At 39.6% G+C, this 17,767-nt stretch overlaps 1 protein-coding gene across 1 annotated transcript in view; it reads right to left on the reverse strand.

The window, feature by feature from the left end:
• The window catches only part of LOC127424819 (uncharacterized), a 74,545-nt gene that overhangs the window by 22,221 nt on the left and 34,557 nt on the right, over positions 1–17,767 (reverse strand). The window contains exon 2 of the mRNA XM_051670265.1: positions 16,052–16,181. Within this exon, the coding sequence (XP_051526225.1) occupies positions 16,052–16,181 (130 nt within the window). The remainder of the gene's footprint in view (positions 1–16,051; positions 16,182–17,767) is intronic.

Raw genomic sequence — 17,767 nt, forward strand, 5'->3', positions numbered from 1 at the left:
TACTCTTGATGTTAAAACATGTGTCATTTGACTTTGTCACTTTGCCAAATCCAACAGACATCTACATCAGTCAATGGGAGATGTGTTACATGTCAAAATCCTTGATTCCCTTCATTAAGCGGCAGAGTCATCTAAGGCTAAATATGAAGCAATTGATTGTGGTTAAGTATTTACTCAAAGAATATTCAAGGTTCCCTCTTCCTCATAACCTTACAAGAGGTGACCAAGACAAAAATCATCAATTGATGAACCTGCTAGAACATGTTGACTTAAAAGGTTTGATTTGCAGAACAGGTTCTGCCTGCGAAACTTAGCTTTCTTGTATTTCTTTAAAAAAAAGAAGAAAAAAAACAGCTTATTTGTCATATTTCATCAACACTATATCATCATCAACAGCTGATCATTTGTGATCGCTTGTCATAAATTTCCGATATGGCTTAATGATTGTGAACTGCTCTGCAACAGCTGGAAACACTCACAAGCCCCGCATGCTTGGAGAAAGTACAGGGCTGTGTTTTCACTTTGAAGGACACAGTGCATGCATTTATTTAATTAAATCGCATTCTTTTGAAGTTTGATACTCACATTAGGTCATATCATGATTTCTGTCTTTCCACCCCAAAATTTAAGAGCTCTTTAAATAAAAATGAATACTTTTGTTGTACCATTTAAGATATTTAAGACTTTTTATGACCTTAAATTTTGGAAAACAGAATTTAAGACATTAAGACTTTTTATGGATCCGCGGGAACCCTGCCTGAATACTTGACTCAGTCTGAACTGTGAGTGAATAGCCCTTCTACTGCAACAGTGACACCCCAGATGAAGCAACACACAGGCTGGCATCAATTAAACAAGCTCATCATGCCAATACCTCAGAAGAACCCCTTGATAACGATCAAGCACCAATTGAAGCATGTGGAAAAAAAACGCATGTAAAATGCTTGGAAACCGCAGCGAACCACAATTCTCCCAAACAGGTGGAGAAACAGATACAGCCCAAAAAAAGCCAAAATTTACCACAGCAAGACATAAGCATTCACACCCAAGGGCCATTCAACTTCAACTCTAACGGAAAAAACTTCAATCAATGCAAAAAGGCATTTACAGAGGACGGTATAGGTGCCGTGGCACAATGATTAAAAATGGTCTGGTAACCTAAAGGTTGTAGGTTTGAAAGTGCAATCCATTGAGCTCTTGATCGAGGCCCACAACATATTGGGGTACTAATTAAAGGGGCTTTTGCACTGCACGGTACGGCTCGACTCGACTCTGCTCGCTTTTTGGGGGTTTTCCACTGTGGATAGTACCTGGTACTTTTTTTAGTACCACCTCGGTCGAGGATCCAAGCGAGCCGATCCGATACTAAACGTGACGTCAAAACCCTGCAGATCACTAATTGGTCAGAGAGAATCGTCACTACCATGTCACTGGATCTGCGACACGGGACATCAAAACGCTAGTTTTAAAGTTAGCAACAGTGATAGCAGTATCATTTGTTCATGCGACTTTCGAATTGTAAAAAGAAATGGCTCTGCACAAAACCACGCCATGGTCAACAAACGAGGTGCAGACGTTTCTCTCGTTAGTAGCCGAGGAGAAGATCCAACGAGAGCTGGATGGGGTGATGCAAATATGACGATCAGCCTATAATCCCACCCACATTGAGGCAGCACTAAACTGCAGTGGAAAAGCAAACTCAGAAAAGTAAAGCGAGCAGAGTCGAGTCGAACCGTAACGTGCAGTGGAAAAGTGCCATAAGATACTTCAGGGTTCCCACACTTTCAGAACAATTACTTTCCATGATATTGACATTTTTCTAGTCGTTCGCATTACTGGTTAAGGATTTTAACATTTCTAGCCAATTAAATATTTTAGAGCAGAGCATAACTAGAATAATGTATATTAACTATAGACATTAAAATTATTTTTCCATGCCTTTTTAATGTTGAGACCATAGGCCGAGATCCAGACCAAAACAAAAAATAATGAGACCCAAACCGAGGCCTCATTTATGTGGTCTTGAGAGGAAAAGTCCAAGATCAAAGGGTCAAGCACAATTATGTAGGATAATAAAGCATTGCCACAATGTCTTGCAACTACCTTGCAATCTTGCGTGCATCATGAGAGTGCAATATGGCTGCCATATCAGGGTCCACCTCCATCAGCTTTCTGTGAAGTTCAGGTCCACCCAGTTTCTAAAGCTCCACCTTTGATTCAGGTGCCCTGCCCCATTCTTACTCAGTGTCACTCCCCTGCTGCAGGTCAGACAGAAGTGGACTCATTTTAGATTATCTCTGCAAACAGATGCATAGAAAGACTCTAAAAGCCCTGTAATATTACAGAAACACATTTTTCATACTAACAGCATGTTTAACTCATATTTACCCCAGCGTCAGTAAGCACTTTCCATAAAATGGACTCAATGTATTAGTCGTGCCTCCAACAATGATGGGCAGCTTTTTTCCACCGATGCATGTCTTCTGTGTGTCATATTAAGGAATCCAAATGCCAAGACAAAGAATACATTTTCAAATAAACATCCTATGACTTCACAGTTATAACTAATATAAACCGATCAGCCACAACAATAAAACCACCTGCATAATATTGTGTAGGTCCCCCTTGTGCCTCCAAAACAATGCCAACCCGCATCTCAGAATAGCATTCTGAGATGATATTCTTCTCACCACAATTGTACAGAGCGGTTATCTGAGTTACCGTAGACTTTGTCAGTTCGAACCAGTCTGGCCATTCTCTGTTGACCTCTCTCATCAACAAGGCATTTTCATCCACAGAACTGCCGCTCACTGGATGTTTTTTGTATTTGACACCATTCTGAGTAAATTCTAGAGACTGTTGTGCATGAAAATCCCAGGAGATCAGCAGTTACAGAAATACTCAAACCAGCCCATCTGGCACCAACAATCATGCTATGCACCAAATCACTGAGTTCACATACACAACATTAGGCAGGTGGTTTTAATGTTGTGGCTGATTGGTGAATAAATTATTTATCACAATCATACATGTGGAATCACTTGAGACTGGTAAAACTGCAACTAAATGTACTGCTGCTATAGTGCTCAAACAAAATGCAGTATCATATTCTCAGATCTATAGCTATCACTAGCAATAATGTGCTCTGTAATGTGATGTCATCAATCAAGTCTCATGTGAGACTTGTCGGTTGGAGATTCTAATAAACAGCATCAGAAACTGCCGCCCTGGACCAATTAGATAACTGCTTCAATAAGAGAAAACATAGCAGAACTCCACCTCACTCAAGACAGACAAACACACACACACGGTCTATTCCCACCTGCATCACTCTGTTCTCTCTGGGGAGGGAGGTGGAGAAAACAAGAGAGAGGAAGAGAGAAAAGCAGGGAGGGGCAGATACAGGCTGAGACAGAGGGGTGAAGTCAAATAAAGATACAGGAAGACATGAGTAAAGGGTTAGTGAAGTGGTTGTGAGGGAGATACGGATGGAGAGAGACAGAAAAAGCGAAGTTGAGCATCTTTGAATGTGTACAACAGATGCATGAAAGAAGTTTCTGAGTATGGCTGCAGGATTTTGATAAATCGTAATTGTTATTTATTTCTCTTGACACTGCAATCCATAGGAATGCGTTACAATTGTTGAATAGTCAATCAGCAAGATTGCCATGTTTATCTAGATTTTTTCGAATAGATTACTTTCGAGATTATATTTTTAACAGCCGTGCTTTCACTAGCATTCTGAAAGCGTGATTTGTTTTAGCTATTAGATAGTTTGTAAGTTAAAACCTCGGAATCTCAGAAAATTTTAAAGAAAAGCCTTCTTAAAATTTCACCTTCTTTAACATTTACATTTACATTTATGCATTTGGCAGACGCTTTTATCCAAAGCGACTTACAGTGCACTTATTACAGGGACAATCCCCCTGGACCAACCTGGAGTTAAGTGCCTTGCTCAAGGACACAATGGTGATGGCTGTGGGTATTGAACAAGCAACATTCTGATTACCAGTTATGTGCTTTAGCCCACTACGCCACCACCACTCCTCTTTAAAGCACGGCCGCGACAGCCACACTAATACGTTTTCGTTTGAAATTTCCATTTTTAGTTTTCTTACGTCATCGTTTTCCAAAGTACAGTATTAGCAATGTAGAGTGTTTACATAATAATAAATATCTGGTAGTGGAAAACGCCGTTTTATATGCAGGATATATCGGCAGCCGATATATTATTGGCCGATAACCAGGAAAATCTAAAAAATTATCGCTCCGATAAAGGAAATACTACTGATATTTTCGCCAATAGTTTGTTACAGTTTATTTGCTTGAAGCTGAGAATCTCTGACTGCCTGCAGCGTCTGTCCTTACAGCAGGGACCCAGACAGCTTCGGTCGACAGTGCCCATGCACATACACACACACACAGGGTGTCTATGTGAGTGAGAGCAGGTGAGAGTCAAGCTGATGTCGGTCTGTGTGGATTATTTCAACATTTCTGCAACTTGTTACGTTGTTTTGGGGCTGGTTTTAATTCGGGATACTCTGCTATAAGTAACGACATGACAATTCTCATATTCTGTTTATGTTTCTTGAGACAATAAATGAAAACGTGACTGTGGCGATGTGGGCGTGGCCGAGCGATGTCTGTGGAGAGCATGGCCGGGAGAGGAAGAGCGGTAAGGACTGACACCTGTGGGAAATTCTCTCTAACAGCTGTTTTGTGTTGCAGTGAGAGTTGGAAAGGGATAAAAGCACAATCCAGACCGCCGGAGGGAAGAGAGAGAGACACACGCAACAGTGTTCTGCTGAAAAGCAAAGCTTTAAGTGTTTATACTGAAAAGTGTGTCAAATAAAAGACTTACGTTGGACATTTACCCGGCCCTCGCTTCCTCAAACAAAAACATGTAAGTTTCTTGTGGGCAGTGATTTTCACTTATTACTTAATGAAACAAACAGAATGTGGGAAAATGCACATTGTTACTTGCAGCTCAGCGTTGCGAATAAAACAATTCCAGAACAACCTAACATGGTTCATTGATATTGACACCATTTTCAGAGTGACTCGAGATGGCTAAAAATCATTAGTTTGTGAGTGAAACGAATGTGCTTGTTCTAATTTATGAGACTTTTGTAACGTTATGACTCATGACTGTTCAATCTGTATGATGTAAACTGCCTTTGCTCAATACTTTGTTGAAGCACTTTTGGCACCAATTACAGCCTCAAGTCTTTTTGAGTATGATGCTACAAGCTTCGCACACCTATTTCTGGGCAGTTTCTCCCATTCTTCTTTGCAGGACCTCTCAAGCTCCATCAGGTTGGATGGGGAGCGTCGGTGCACAGCCATTTTCAGATCTCTCCAGAGATGTTCAATCGGGTTCAAGTCTGGGCTCTGGCTGGGCCCACTCAAGGACATTCACAGAGTTGTCCCGGAGCCACTCCTTTGTTATCTTGGCTGTGTGCTTAGGGTCGTTGTCCTGTTGGAAGATGAACCTTCACCCCAGTCTGAGGTCCAGAGCGCTCTGGAGCAGGTTTTCATTAAGGATGTCTCTGTACATTGCTGCATTCATCTTTCCCTCGATCCTGACTAGTCTCCCAGTTCCTGCCACTGAAAAACATCCCCACAGCACGATGCTGCCACCACCATGCTTCACTGTAGGGATGGTATTGGCCAGGTGATGAGCGGTGCCTGGTTTCCTCCAGACATGACGCTTGCCATTCAGGCCAAAGAGTTCAATCTTTGTTTCTCATGGTCTGAGAGTCCTTCAGGTGCCTTTACGCAAACTCCAGGCAGGCTGTCATGTGCCTTTTACTGAGGAGTGGCTTCCGTCTGGCCACTCTACCATACAGGCCTGATTGGTGGAGTGCTGCAGAGATGGTTGTTCTTCTGGAAGGTTCTCTTCTCTCCACAGAGAAATGCTGGAGCTCTGTCAGGGTGACCATCGGGTTCTTGGTCACCTCCCTGACTAAGGCCCTTCTCCCCCGATCACTCAGTTTGGCCGGGCAGCCAGCTCTAGGAAGAGTCCTGTTGGTTCCAAACTTCTTCCATTTACGGATGGAGGCCACTGTGCTCATTGGGACCTTCAATGCTGCAGAAAATGTTCTGTACCCTTCCCCAGATCTGTGCCTCGATACAATCCTGTCTCGGAGGTCTACAGACAATTCCTTGGACTTCATAGTTTGTGCTCTGACATGCACTGTTAACTGTGGGACCTTATATAGACAGGTGTGTGCCTTTCCAAATCATGTCCAATCAATTAAATTTACCACAGGTGGACTCCAATCAACTTGTAGAAACACCGCAAGGATGATCAGTGGAAACAGGATGCACCCGAGCTCAATTATGAGTGTCATGGCAAAGGCTGTGAATACTTATGTACACATTTTTAATAAATTTGCAAAGATTTCAAACAAACTTCTTTCACGTTGTCATTATGGGGTATTGTTTGTAGAATTTTGAGGAAAATAATGAATTTAATTCATTTTGGAATAAGGCTGTAACATAACAAAATGTGGAAAAAGTGAAGCGCTGTGAATACTTTCCGGATGCACTGTATTCCCAACTTGTGTTCATAAGTTATACAGTGGAACTGCCACATAACAGCGCTGTAACAAGCGTCTTTGAATGAGACGCGCATAAGCACACATACATAATAGACACAATCACACAAACCACTACTATACTAGTGGTCTGGCTTCTATCATAAATATTACGGCATGTATACAGAGATGAGGGTTTGCATTGTGTGTTTTGTTGTTTTATGTTCTTTACACGCTGTTTATCACCTCATTTTGGTTTAATGCATTATCACAGCCATTTGAAGTTCATTATTCTCTGTGAGTGAGTCATCAGGATTACCGTAAACACTCATATAAATGGGCACCCTACAATTTATACAAGTGTATTTTCATTTATTTCTCATTCAAATCAGTATTCATCTGTAATATAGGGACATTTCTGTTTCATGTTACAACTGCCAATCCTTAAATAGCAGCCAGTCCAAATTACAAGTTTTCAAATGACACACATTTTTCAAATGAGAAGCCTTTAATGAATAAGCTAGCAGTTCCAGTTTAAAAATTAAATTTTTTTTTTTTTAAACATTGGTTACTGGTATTGGCCACAGTGAGCTGTGAATTATCGGTAACGGCCCAGATATTATATATTGGTTCATCCCTACAGTTTCAGTGTAGATGAGAGAAGTAAATGTGGCAAAAACAATGCGTTTCAATCGAAAATTTATTATCAGACCGATGAATTTTTACTCAAGTTTATTTGAGCGTCCCACCATAAGCGTTTTTGTGTCATGTTAAAAAGTCCCAAACTTTAAAAACATGTTTTGAGATGTTCTGTTCCATTCCAGTTGTGTTTTATCTAGCTCAACATCAAAAGCCAGCTTGTGATGTTTCTGGTCACTTATCTACAAATTTAAACAATCTTTTGTTTATAACCACATGCATACACAGTTTTAACAAAAACATTACAGAATTAAGGAATAGCGCAATTTCAAAAGTGTTTTTTTTTTTTTTTTCGCTAAAATTCAAACTACTTTTAACTTGACACAGCAAACTAAAAATGCTGCGTTTATAACACGACACAATCAAAGTGAGACGCTCCAAAAGGTCCCGTCTGATACATGTGTACAGTGATGCATCCTTAAACAAGCCTTTATAATAAATATAGTTCGGACAGATTGACCAAGTCAATTGGAAAATGGATTGCGGTGGACTGTTGGCCAGTTCAATAATTTGGAAATAATATAGAGTCACTTTTTGTATTGTCTTATTGATGCTTTACTCAACTGCGACAACAATGTAATGCTTTTTAATTACCTGAACCATTATATTTATAATAGATATTACATTTATTATTATTTAAATACTACTATTAATAAATTATTTTATCATTATATATAGATTTAATATTATTTGAGGGGCACTCAGCAAATATGCCTTTAAACGATTAATTTGATTAAATAATCTGCATATTATGTAATTACTTTAACTAAAAAGTTTACTCAATTGACAGCCCTAGTTTACCAGTGGATTGTCATTGAAAACAGAGTATGATAGTGGTTATTCACACATTTAACCATTGCTAAAGTTTACTCAAGCTCACAGCTTCACATTATTTCACACATTGTTGCATGTCATTTAGAATGTTCATTTTGATATGTCCAGTGTAGAAAGTCTCATGCAATTGCATCGTAATGGACATGTCCATCTAGACAAGGTGTGAAAAATACTTATTCAGGGTCAGGTGAACCCAAAAACAATAATTATACAGAGCTTCCTTAAGACCGATAAGTCAACTAGGTTAGGTAACCCACCGACTAGTCAACTTTTGAAATATGTTGTTTTGCACATGCCTAAAAATAGAATTTTTTTACACAACAAGAATAGACCTAAATGGAATACTGTAATAGCCACTTTTCACGATTAAATCACTGCAGCCGTAATCAGAATCTATAGATTATTTTTAGATTAATTGTGCAGCCCTTTATCAATGCATGTTTAACAGTAGGTATTACTGCTCTACAGAGCGGAATCAAGACTGGGAAGCACATATCACCCATCACTCATCATTTCACATGTGAGCGAGTGCACTTGTGTCTGCGGCACTGCTTCTCCAGACACAGCGAGTCGCCACTCCTCCTCATCTCCCTTAGCTATTAATATCCTCCTCTTCTCTCACAAACATCTGCAGCAAGCAGGCGGGGAAATCGAGGACAGTGACGCCTCTCTTTCTCTCAAACACGTGCATTTCCAGTTATGGCCTTAAATTTACAGAAAGACCATGCCACATGTGTCTAAGGTACAGTCACACAAAAGCTGTGTCAAATATGTCAGGAAGGCAATGACATTTTAGAAGAATAATTACTCTGAAGATCCATTAAGAAGTTATCAGATGATATCTTAAAAGGCAGAGTAATGGCCCATTAATTTCATCCATACATAGACAAATAACAATGAGAAACATTAGTATTTTGAAGGGCCTGTCAACATAATTTGAGTCATTGGGAATAGGGCTTTTTAAAAATGAACAAATCCATGTATTTAAATCAATAAATACTATTTCATGTATTATATTCAGTTGCATGTTTATTGTTTAATTGCATAATTTCATCTATTTACAAGTATTTACATTGATTTGTTAAACATATGCTAAAACCGGTACTGTCTCTTTAACAAAACAGGCATTTCTGTAAAGAGCATCTGTAGATGAGTGCATGTTAATGAGAGAGGACACAAATGACTTTACCTCATATGTGCCATGCATGATTAGAATTAAATGTGTATTTGTTGTTTTTGATAACTGACTGTACTGACTATAAAGAACAGAAAGGGCATTTAAAGAGACAATATTCAATGACAAACAGGTTACGTGGATATCGCCTTTGGACAAGCATTACATGGAACAACTTTTACTCACATCACGCAGTGAAATGATCTCACTGCTGAATACTCCAACACTATACTACACAATTACTGGTGAGTGAAATCTAAACATACCAGCTAGATGCCAATTACACTGTCTGGCCAAAAAAAGTTACAGTTTGGATTTAAATAAGCAGATACTTAAGAGTCTATGATTGGATCATTATTACAGTGATTAATACGTTTCAGATGGCAACAATTCTTTTAACCCTAACTGATGCAGTGTGTAGCTTCTCATTTCTTAACCATGTCGGAAGACGTATCCCGTGGTCATGGAAAAGAAGTTATTGTGTTTCTGGCTGGTGTTTTTACAAACATTTTCAACCTTTCCCTCTCTTTGTCTGTAGTCCCCACATGCTTTAAAACGTCCACCATTGTGCCTGTTCCAAAGCAATCAAAAATCACCTGCTTAAATGACTGGCGTCCTGTTGCTCTGACCCCTATCATCAGCAAATGCTTTGAGAGACTAATCAGAGATTACATCTGCTCTGTGCTGCCTCCCTCACTTGACCCATTGCAGTTTGCTTACCACAACAACCGCTCCACTGATGATGCCATTGCATCTACAATACACATTGCTCTATCCCACCTGGAAAAAAAGAACACTTATGTGAGAATGCTGTTTGTAAACTACAGCTCAACATTCAACACCATAGTGCCCTCCAAGCTTGATGAGAAACTCCGGGCTCTGGGCTTAAACAGCTCGCTGTGCAGCTGGATCCTGGACTTCCTGTCAAGCAGACGCCAGGTGGTTAGAATGGGCAGCAACATCTCCTCATCACTGACCCTCAACACTGGAGCCCCACAGGGCTGTGTTCTCAGCCCACTCTTGTATTCCTTGTACACACATGACTGTGTGGCAACACATAGCTCCAATGCCATCATTAAGTTTGCTGATGACACGACGGTGGTAGGTCTGATCACTGACAATGATGAAACAGCCTACAGAGAGGAGGTGCACACTCTGACACACTGGTGTCAGGAGCACAACCTCTCCCTCAACGTCAGTAAGACAAAGGAGCTTGTGGTGGACTTCAGAAGAAAAGACAGAGAACACAGTCCCATCACCATCAATGGAACACCAGTGGAGAGAGTCAGCAGCTTCAAGTTCCTGGGTATCCACATCACAGAGGAACTCACATGGTCCATCCACACTGAAGTCGATGTGAAGAAGGCTCATCAGCGCCTCTTCTTCCTGAGATGGCTGAGGAAGTTTGGAATAATCACCACTTCCTCACACGGTTCTACACCAGCACTGTAGAGAGCATCCTGACTGGCTGCATCTCCGCCTGATATGGCAATAGCTCAGCCCACAACCGCAAAGCCCTGCAAAGGGTGGTGCGAACTACCAGACACATCATCGGAGGTGAGCTTCCCTCCCTCCAGGAAATATACACCAGGTGGTGTGTGAAAAAAACTCGGAGGATCAGAGACTCCAGCCACCCGAGCCATGGGCTGTTCTCACTGCTACCATCAGGCAGGCGGTATCGCAGCATCAGGAACCGCACCAGCCGACTTCATGACAGCTTCTTCCCCCAAGCAATCAGACTTTTGAACTCTTGATCTCCCACAATCAAAATACATCAGCACTGCACTTTATTACTCTTATATCTCACACCGGACTGTCATAAATTATATTATTATTATATTATATTCTCTCTTAACAACTTACTATCAACCGACAGCCTGAATGTCAATACAGTACAATACAACCTACTGTACATTCTATATATACTACATATACTTTTTTTTATTGAATAATGTGTATCTATATTGTGTGTATTGTATACTGTACAGTGTATGTTATTATTTGTATATTGTGTTGTGTGTAATTATGTGTATATTAGACTTTAAATTGTGTTGTGTTAATCTGATGTTATTGTAAATTGGTATATGTCTCATCGCTGTCACGACTGCTATGTTGCTCGGAACTGCACCCAAGAATTTCACACACCATTGCACTTGTGTATATGGCTGTGTGACAATAAAAGTGATTTGATTTGATTTTGATTTGGGATGTTATTGTGTTTCAGAAGGGGCAAATTATTGGCCTGCATCAAGCAAAGAAAACGACTAAGGAGATCACTGGAATTGGGTAAAGAACTGTCCAACACATTATTAAAACCTGGAAGGAAAGTGGTGAACCGTCAGCTTCACAGAAGAAATGTGGTCGAAAAAAAAATCTTGAATGATAGTGAAGAGATCACTAAAAACACGATGTCACATTGTATAAAAAAGAAAAAAAAGAAAAAAAGAAAAAAAAAAGACAATAGAACTCACGGCTATGTTTAATAGTAAAAGCATTTCCACACACACAATGCAATGAGAACTTACAGGGTTGGGACTAAACAGTGTGGCCACAAGAAAGCCACTTGTTAGTGAGGCTAATTGGAAAAAGCAACTTCAATTTATCTAGGGAGCATAAATACTGGACTGTGGAGCAATGGAAAAAGTTAATGTGGTCTGATGAGTCCAGATTTACACTATTCCAAAGCGATGGGTAAGGGAAGCACATGAAGCGATGCACCCGTCATGCATAGTGCCCACTGTACAAGCCTCTGGAGACAGTGTTATGATCTAGGGTTGCTTCAGTTGGTCAGGTCTAAGCTCAGCAACTTTATGCGGCAATAAAACGAAGTCAGCTGACTACCTGAATGTACTGAATGACCAGGTTATCCCATCAATGGATTTTGTTCTTCCCTGATGGCACAGGCATATCTGGCTCAAATTGTTAAAGATTGGTTCAGGGAGCATGAGGAATCATTTTCAAACATGAACTGGCCACCACAGAGTCCTGATCTTAACCCCATTGAAAGTCTTTGGGATGTGCTGGAGAAAACTTTACAGAGTGGTTCGACTCTCCCGTCATCAAAACAAGATCTCAGCCAAAAATTAATGAAACTCTGGAGAGAAATAAATGTTATGATGCTGCATAAGTTTTAGGGATGCACCAATATGGAATTTTTGGGCAGATACAATAATTCACAGCTCATTGTGGCCAATACCAACACCCGATATTTAAAAAAAAAAAAAAAAAAAACTTAAATCTTTTAATCCTTTAACCTGGAACTGCTAGCTTATACATCAAAAGATTCTCATTTGAAAAATGTGTGTCATTTAAAAGCTTGCAATTTGGACTGGCTGCTATTTAAGGATTGGCAGTTGTAACACGAACCAGAAATGTCCCTATATTACAGATGAATACTGATTTGAATGAGATATAAATGAAAATACACTTGTATAAATTGTAGGGTGCCCATTTATATGAGTGTTTACGGTAATCCTGATGACTCACTCACAGAGAATAATGAACTTCAAATGGCTGTGATAATGCATTAAACCAAAATGAGGTGATAAACAGCGTGTAAAGAACATAAAACAACAAAACACACAATGCAAACCCTCATCTCTGTATACATGCCGTAATATTTATGATAGAAGCCAGACTACTTGTACAGTGGTGGTTTGTGTGATTGTGTCTTTTATGTTTGTGTGCTTATGCGCATCTCATTCAAAGACGCTTTTTACAGCGCTGTTATGTGGCAGTTCCACTGTATAACTTATGAACACAACAAGTTGGGAATAGGTTACATCATACAGATTGAATAGTCATGAGTCATAATGTTACAAAAGTGTCATAAATTAGAACAAGCACATTCGTTTCACTCACAAACTAATGATTTTTAGCCGTCTCGAGTCACTCTGAAAATAGTGTCAATATCAATGAACCATGTTAGGTTGTTCTGGAATTGTTTTATTCGCAACGCTGTGTTGCAAGTAACAATGTGCATTTTCCCACATTCTGTTTGTTTCATTAAGTAATAAGTGAAAATTATTGCCCCAAAGTAACATACATACATGTGTTTGTCGAGTTTTCTTTTATTGCCAAATGAAACATGAACAGAATATGGGAAATGGCATGTTGTAACTTACAACAGAGTATCTCGAATTAAAACCAGCCCCAAAACAATGTAACAAGTTGCAGAAATGTTGAAATAATCCACAGAGATCGACATCAGCTTGACTCTCACCTGCTCTCACTCACACAGACACTCTGTGTGTGTATGTGCAAGGGCACTGTCGACCGAAGCTGTCTGGGTCCCTGCTGTAAGGAAAGACGCTGCAGGCAGTCAGAGATTCTCAGCCTCAAGCAAATAATCTAACAAATTATTGGGCAACATTTTAGTGGTAATTCCATTATCGGCACAATAATAATAATAATATTTAGATTTTCCTGGTTATTGGCCAAAAATATATCGGCCGCCAATTTATCGTACATCCCTAATAAGGTTGTCGAAGCAATGCCACAACGAATTCACGCCATAATCAAAGCTAAATGCGGTCCAACGAAATATTACAGCATGCAACTTTATTTTTGGCCAGGCAGTGTATATACATTTTGGTCGCATAGCGCAAAATTTGGTTGCAAATACGAGTGACTTCCTCTCAGTGTAGTGGAGGGTTGAATATAGAGTAAAAGATCGATGTTTAGATTTTAGAATCTTTATCAAGATCATTCAAATGAATCAGAAAAATCTATATTGTTACCCACCCCTATTAGTGTTGCTTTGAGACCATGCTGCCGAGTCATTTTTCAGCAACATCTAAGCCTGATTCTTAAGTGATGACTGAGGTGATACTTTTAATGTTGTGAAGACTATAATAGCCGTATTTCTACTGTCGGGCCAAATGAAGGTGTGCTAGTGCGTGCCTGTGCCAGTTGCGCTCCCACAGTCACTTCCGGGGCTTCGTCATGCCTCCTCAGGGTCAACAGCCAATGGCCTTTGGCCCACCGATTACCCTTGGGCCAAAGAAGGCCAAGTGGGGATTGAGGCGTGGTCAATGTCAAAGGCGGAGTTTAGCCGAGTCAGGTCAGAGGGTCAGCATAAAGATAATCATTTTCCCAATTTTTCCTATTTATCTACCAGCTTACCTCAACAGATCAACTGAGATGGAGAATTGTCAGTACTGGTCAGTAGATGAAATCAGGGCTCTTCTGACTATATGGGCTGATTAAAATGTGCAACGTCAGTTCAGCGGCATCTGCCGAAACGAAGACGTGATTAAGTGTATTGTCGCAGAACTTGCCATACAGTGCACAAAAGTACAGGTTTGGGAAATAAATATGCAGGCACAGTACAAATCAGTGTTCATTTTGAGGGCTAGCTAGTCTCAAGAGTCCGATACCTCAGCTCGAGTTTCCCTTTTGCTTTTGAAATGGGCGGGGTGAGTGACGTTGGCACTAGGACAGCGTATTAAGAGTGGGTTTTAGGGCAATGTTGCGAGGCTATTGGCCTCAATTTTGGTCATGCAGCTCGAGGTCCAAGGATATTGGCCCTGACTGACGCACTGGTCTGATGGTGGAAAAGCGGCTAATAATGCCTACCAAAAATGGCCACCCTCAACCACTGAATCAGCCAATAGTGGGTCTGCAAGGGTATTGCATCAGAGCAGCATGACACCATTCATTCATGATTTAATTCAACACATTTTAAAAAGTATTTTGATAATAGATTAATCAGCCAATTATTTCATTGATTAATCTAATGAGTAAGCTTAATTTTATTTTCATTGTAAAAAATAAATAAATAAATAAAAAGTCCACATCTTGCCCAATGATCTCAAAACAATGTGCAAAATATAGGGCCACAAAATATATATCAATATGTGTATGCCAAGCAGAGTATGCAAAAAATACTGTATTAGCATTGTAATATAAATTGCATATTGCCTTTCACATTATCAAAACAAAACAAAAAACAGATTGTTCACAGTTTTAATGCAGCAGGTCAATTTAAATCATTAAGTAAAAAACTCTTCCTTACAATCCCATTACAGTTACTTTTCTAAATTATTACTTGCGTTACATGTAAGGTTTAAATTAAACATGGTTCAATTTACAATTTTATGTTCAAAAACAAAAGTTTGGTCAAAATCAATATTTTTGTCAAAATAACTGCAGCTCTTTTCTCTGCACATTGTGCTTCATTTGGTTGACATGCATTTGTTTGCACTTGCTCGGTGAAGTAGGTAACGATAAACGTGCTGTTAGGACAACTTGTTTTGAAAATTGGAAATGGAAACTAGCATGAATGAAATTATAATATTTACAGATAAGAATAAATCAGTAAAACGTAAGTTATGCGCTGGGGAGAAAAATCAAGCTCATTAAATAGCAGAAGAAATCTGTTAAGCACCTTACAAACTTTTCAAATGCTCTTTTCTCATTGTGTCTTATCAATGTTGAAATTTCTTAGATGTTGTGTCAATTTAAAAAGAAATTCAGCCTTTAAAATGTGTCTCGAGACGTTCTGTTTTATTCATTGCACTGCGTCTGTTTTAGCCCAAGAATGCGACAGGTATGAACATCAAATCATCGTCAATGCTTGGCAAACATTCAAAATTCGAATGCTCATTTTAGAATTTGTATGTGCATTTTTATCTGAAATTTGACAAATATTTGAATTACAGATTTCAACGCGAAAGCCTTCCAAGGGGATGTCTTTAACAAAACACAAAAAAGGCCTAAAATAATTGTATTTGTATTAGAGGACATTGGAATTTGAATCTGAAATGCTGCACTGATGAAACAGAAAAGGATATGAGAGAAAGACCTTTGTTCCTGAAGTCCACCACGGTGAACCCTCTAACCAATGGATCCACAAAGCTGATCATGTGATGGCGACACTGGGCTTGTTCCTCCTCGGTAACCTTGTTGGTGATGAGATCCAGCCCCTTGTATACCTGTCGTGAGAAACCAATCAGATCACACAAAAAAATGAATCAGCAAGGAGGTCAAACCAGGTCAGGAGTTGAATTCTCAAAGTAGCAGAAGTTTCATGCTTCACAGAGCCCTTTATTTTTTTTTCCGCTTGGTTCATCATGACATGATCTCTACATTAATCCTTAAAGAAGCCCATTTTAAATCTCGGTCCAGGGCAGTCTATTGGGACAGAGGTAAAACAGGTCACGGCTCACCCTGTCCTACATTTTTACTGTCATGATTCTTGACAAAGTCTAATGACTTTCCCTTCTGTTATGATAAAGGAATGGGAATTGTACAGAATTTACTGCAAGTTCACATCTCAGCTATAACATAAAACAGAAACTGTATAAGGACCACTCGTAGAAAAATGGGAGATACTGTAACACTATAGCAGCTGGAGGAATGGAGGTCCTATCTTTTAGAGAAAAGAGCAAATCGCATTTTTGATCTGGCCTCGTCTGTTTATTTTTCCCTCTAGAATGTGCAAGCATATTAGCTGCACCAGCCTGAAAAACACAGAGGTTTTTTAGCATAATTTGAGCTAAAGAAGCAAATTTGATACCATTGTTGTCAGATTTTATTGCTGATTAGACACACGTTATTGATTTCTGTCTTTTCCTTTTCAAGTAGATATGAGCTGTAGTTGTATGCCCATTGCAAACATTAAAAATAACTGCCTGGGGGCATTACCAAGATGACCGCTGAGCAAACTGACTTGCCTAAAAGGGACATTGCTATAGATTCAGTAGCACTGCAGCACTGCCGCTAAATAGCGTTGTAGAAAACACTGTCAAGAGTATTTTAGTATGGTGTTCTATCCGCATTACGGGACGAACGAAGACATTCGAAGAACCGTTAATGAAACTGAACATCATGGGAATAGTTTAGTTCCAATATTTAAAAAAGTTATGAAAAAGAATGGCTGTCGATTCCCAAACCTTGTAATGTGGCAAGGGATGTCGCCAATATATGGTTTCACTATTATCTGCGTTTAAAAATGTCTTAATTTAAGAATTTAAATCCACGGTTAAAACCTGTGAAATTTTTAATTTACACGTGAAAAAATATTATACACATAATACACTGTATAAATATATAACATAAGAGTTTTTCAGTGTAAGCCTTAAGGGGTGGTCACACTACATTTTGTGCTCCATTCACTCCAATTCAAATGCATCAGAACGTGGGAGACTGGAAACGCTAGGTCATACGAAGAATTTTCGTACCAAAGTTCAAGCTTGGTGAACACTGAATTGTGAATCTGGGGGGAGGTGCACATAGTCATATGCATGTACATATACTTTACAGTATGTTAGACAGATGTCTTCAGCTGCAGCATTGCATCTTGTTGTTGTTCCAGTGTCTCGCATATACATTTTTATAGGATGTTATAATGTAGTCTGTTACAAAAATTTAAAATGGCAAAATCGGGGCCTGGGTAGCTCAGTGGTAAAAGACGCTGGCTACCACACCTGGAGTTCGCTAGTTCGAATCCCAGGGCGTGCTGAGTGACTCCAGCCAGGTCTCCTAAGCAACCAAATTGGCCCGGTTGCTAGGGAGGGTA

The sequence above is a fragment of the Myxocyprinus asiaticus genome, chromosome 34 (genome assembly GCF_019703515.2).
Source record: "Myxocyprinus asiaticus isolate MX2 ecotype Aquarium Trade chromosome 34, UBuf_Myxa_2, whole genome shotgun sequence".
Classification (NCBI taxonomy): domain Eukaryota; kingdom Metazoa; phylum Chordata; class Actinopteri; order Cypriniformes; family Catostomidae; genus Myxocyprinus; species Myxocyprinus asiaticus.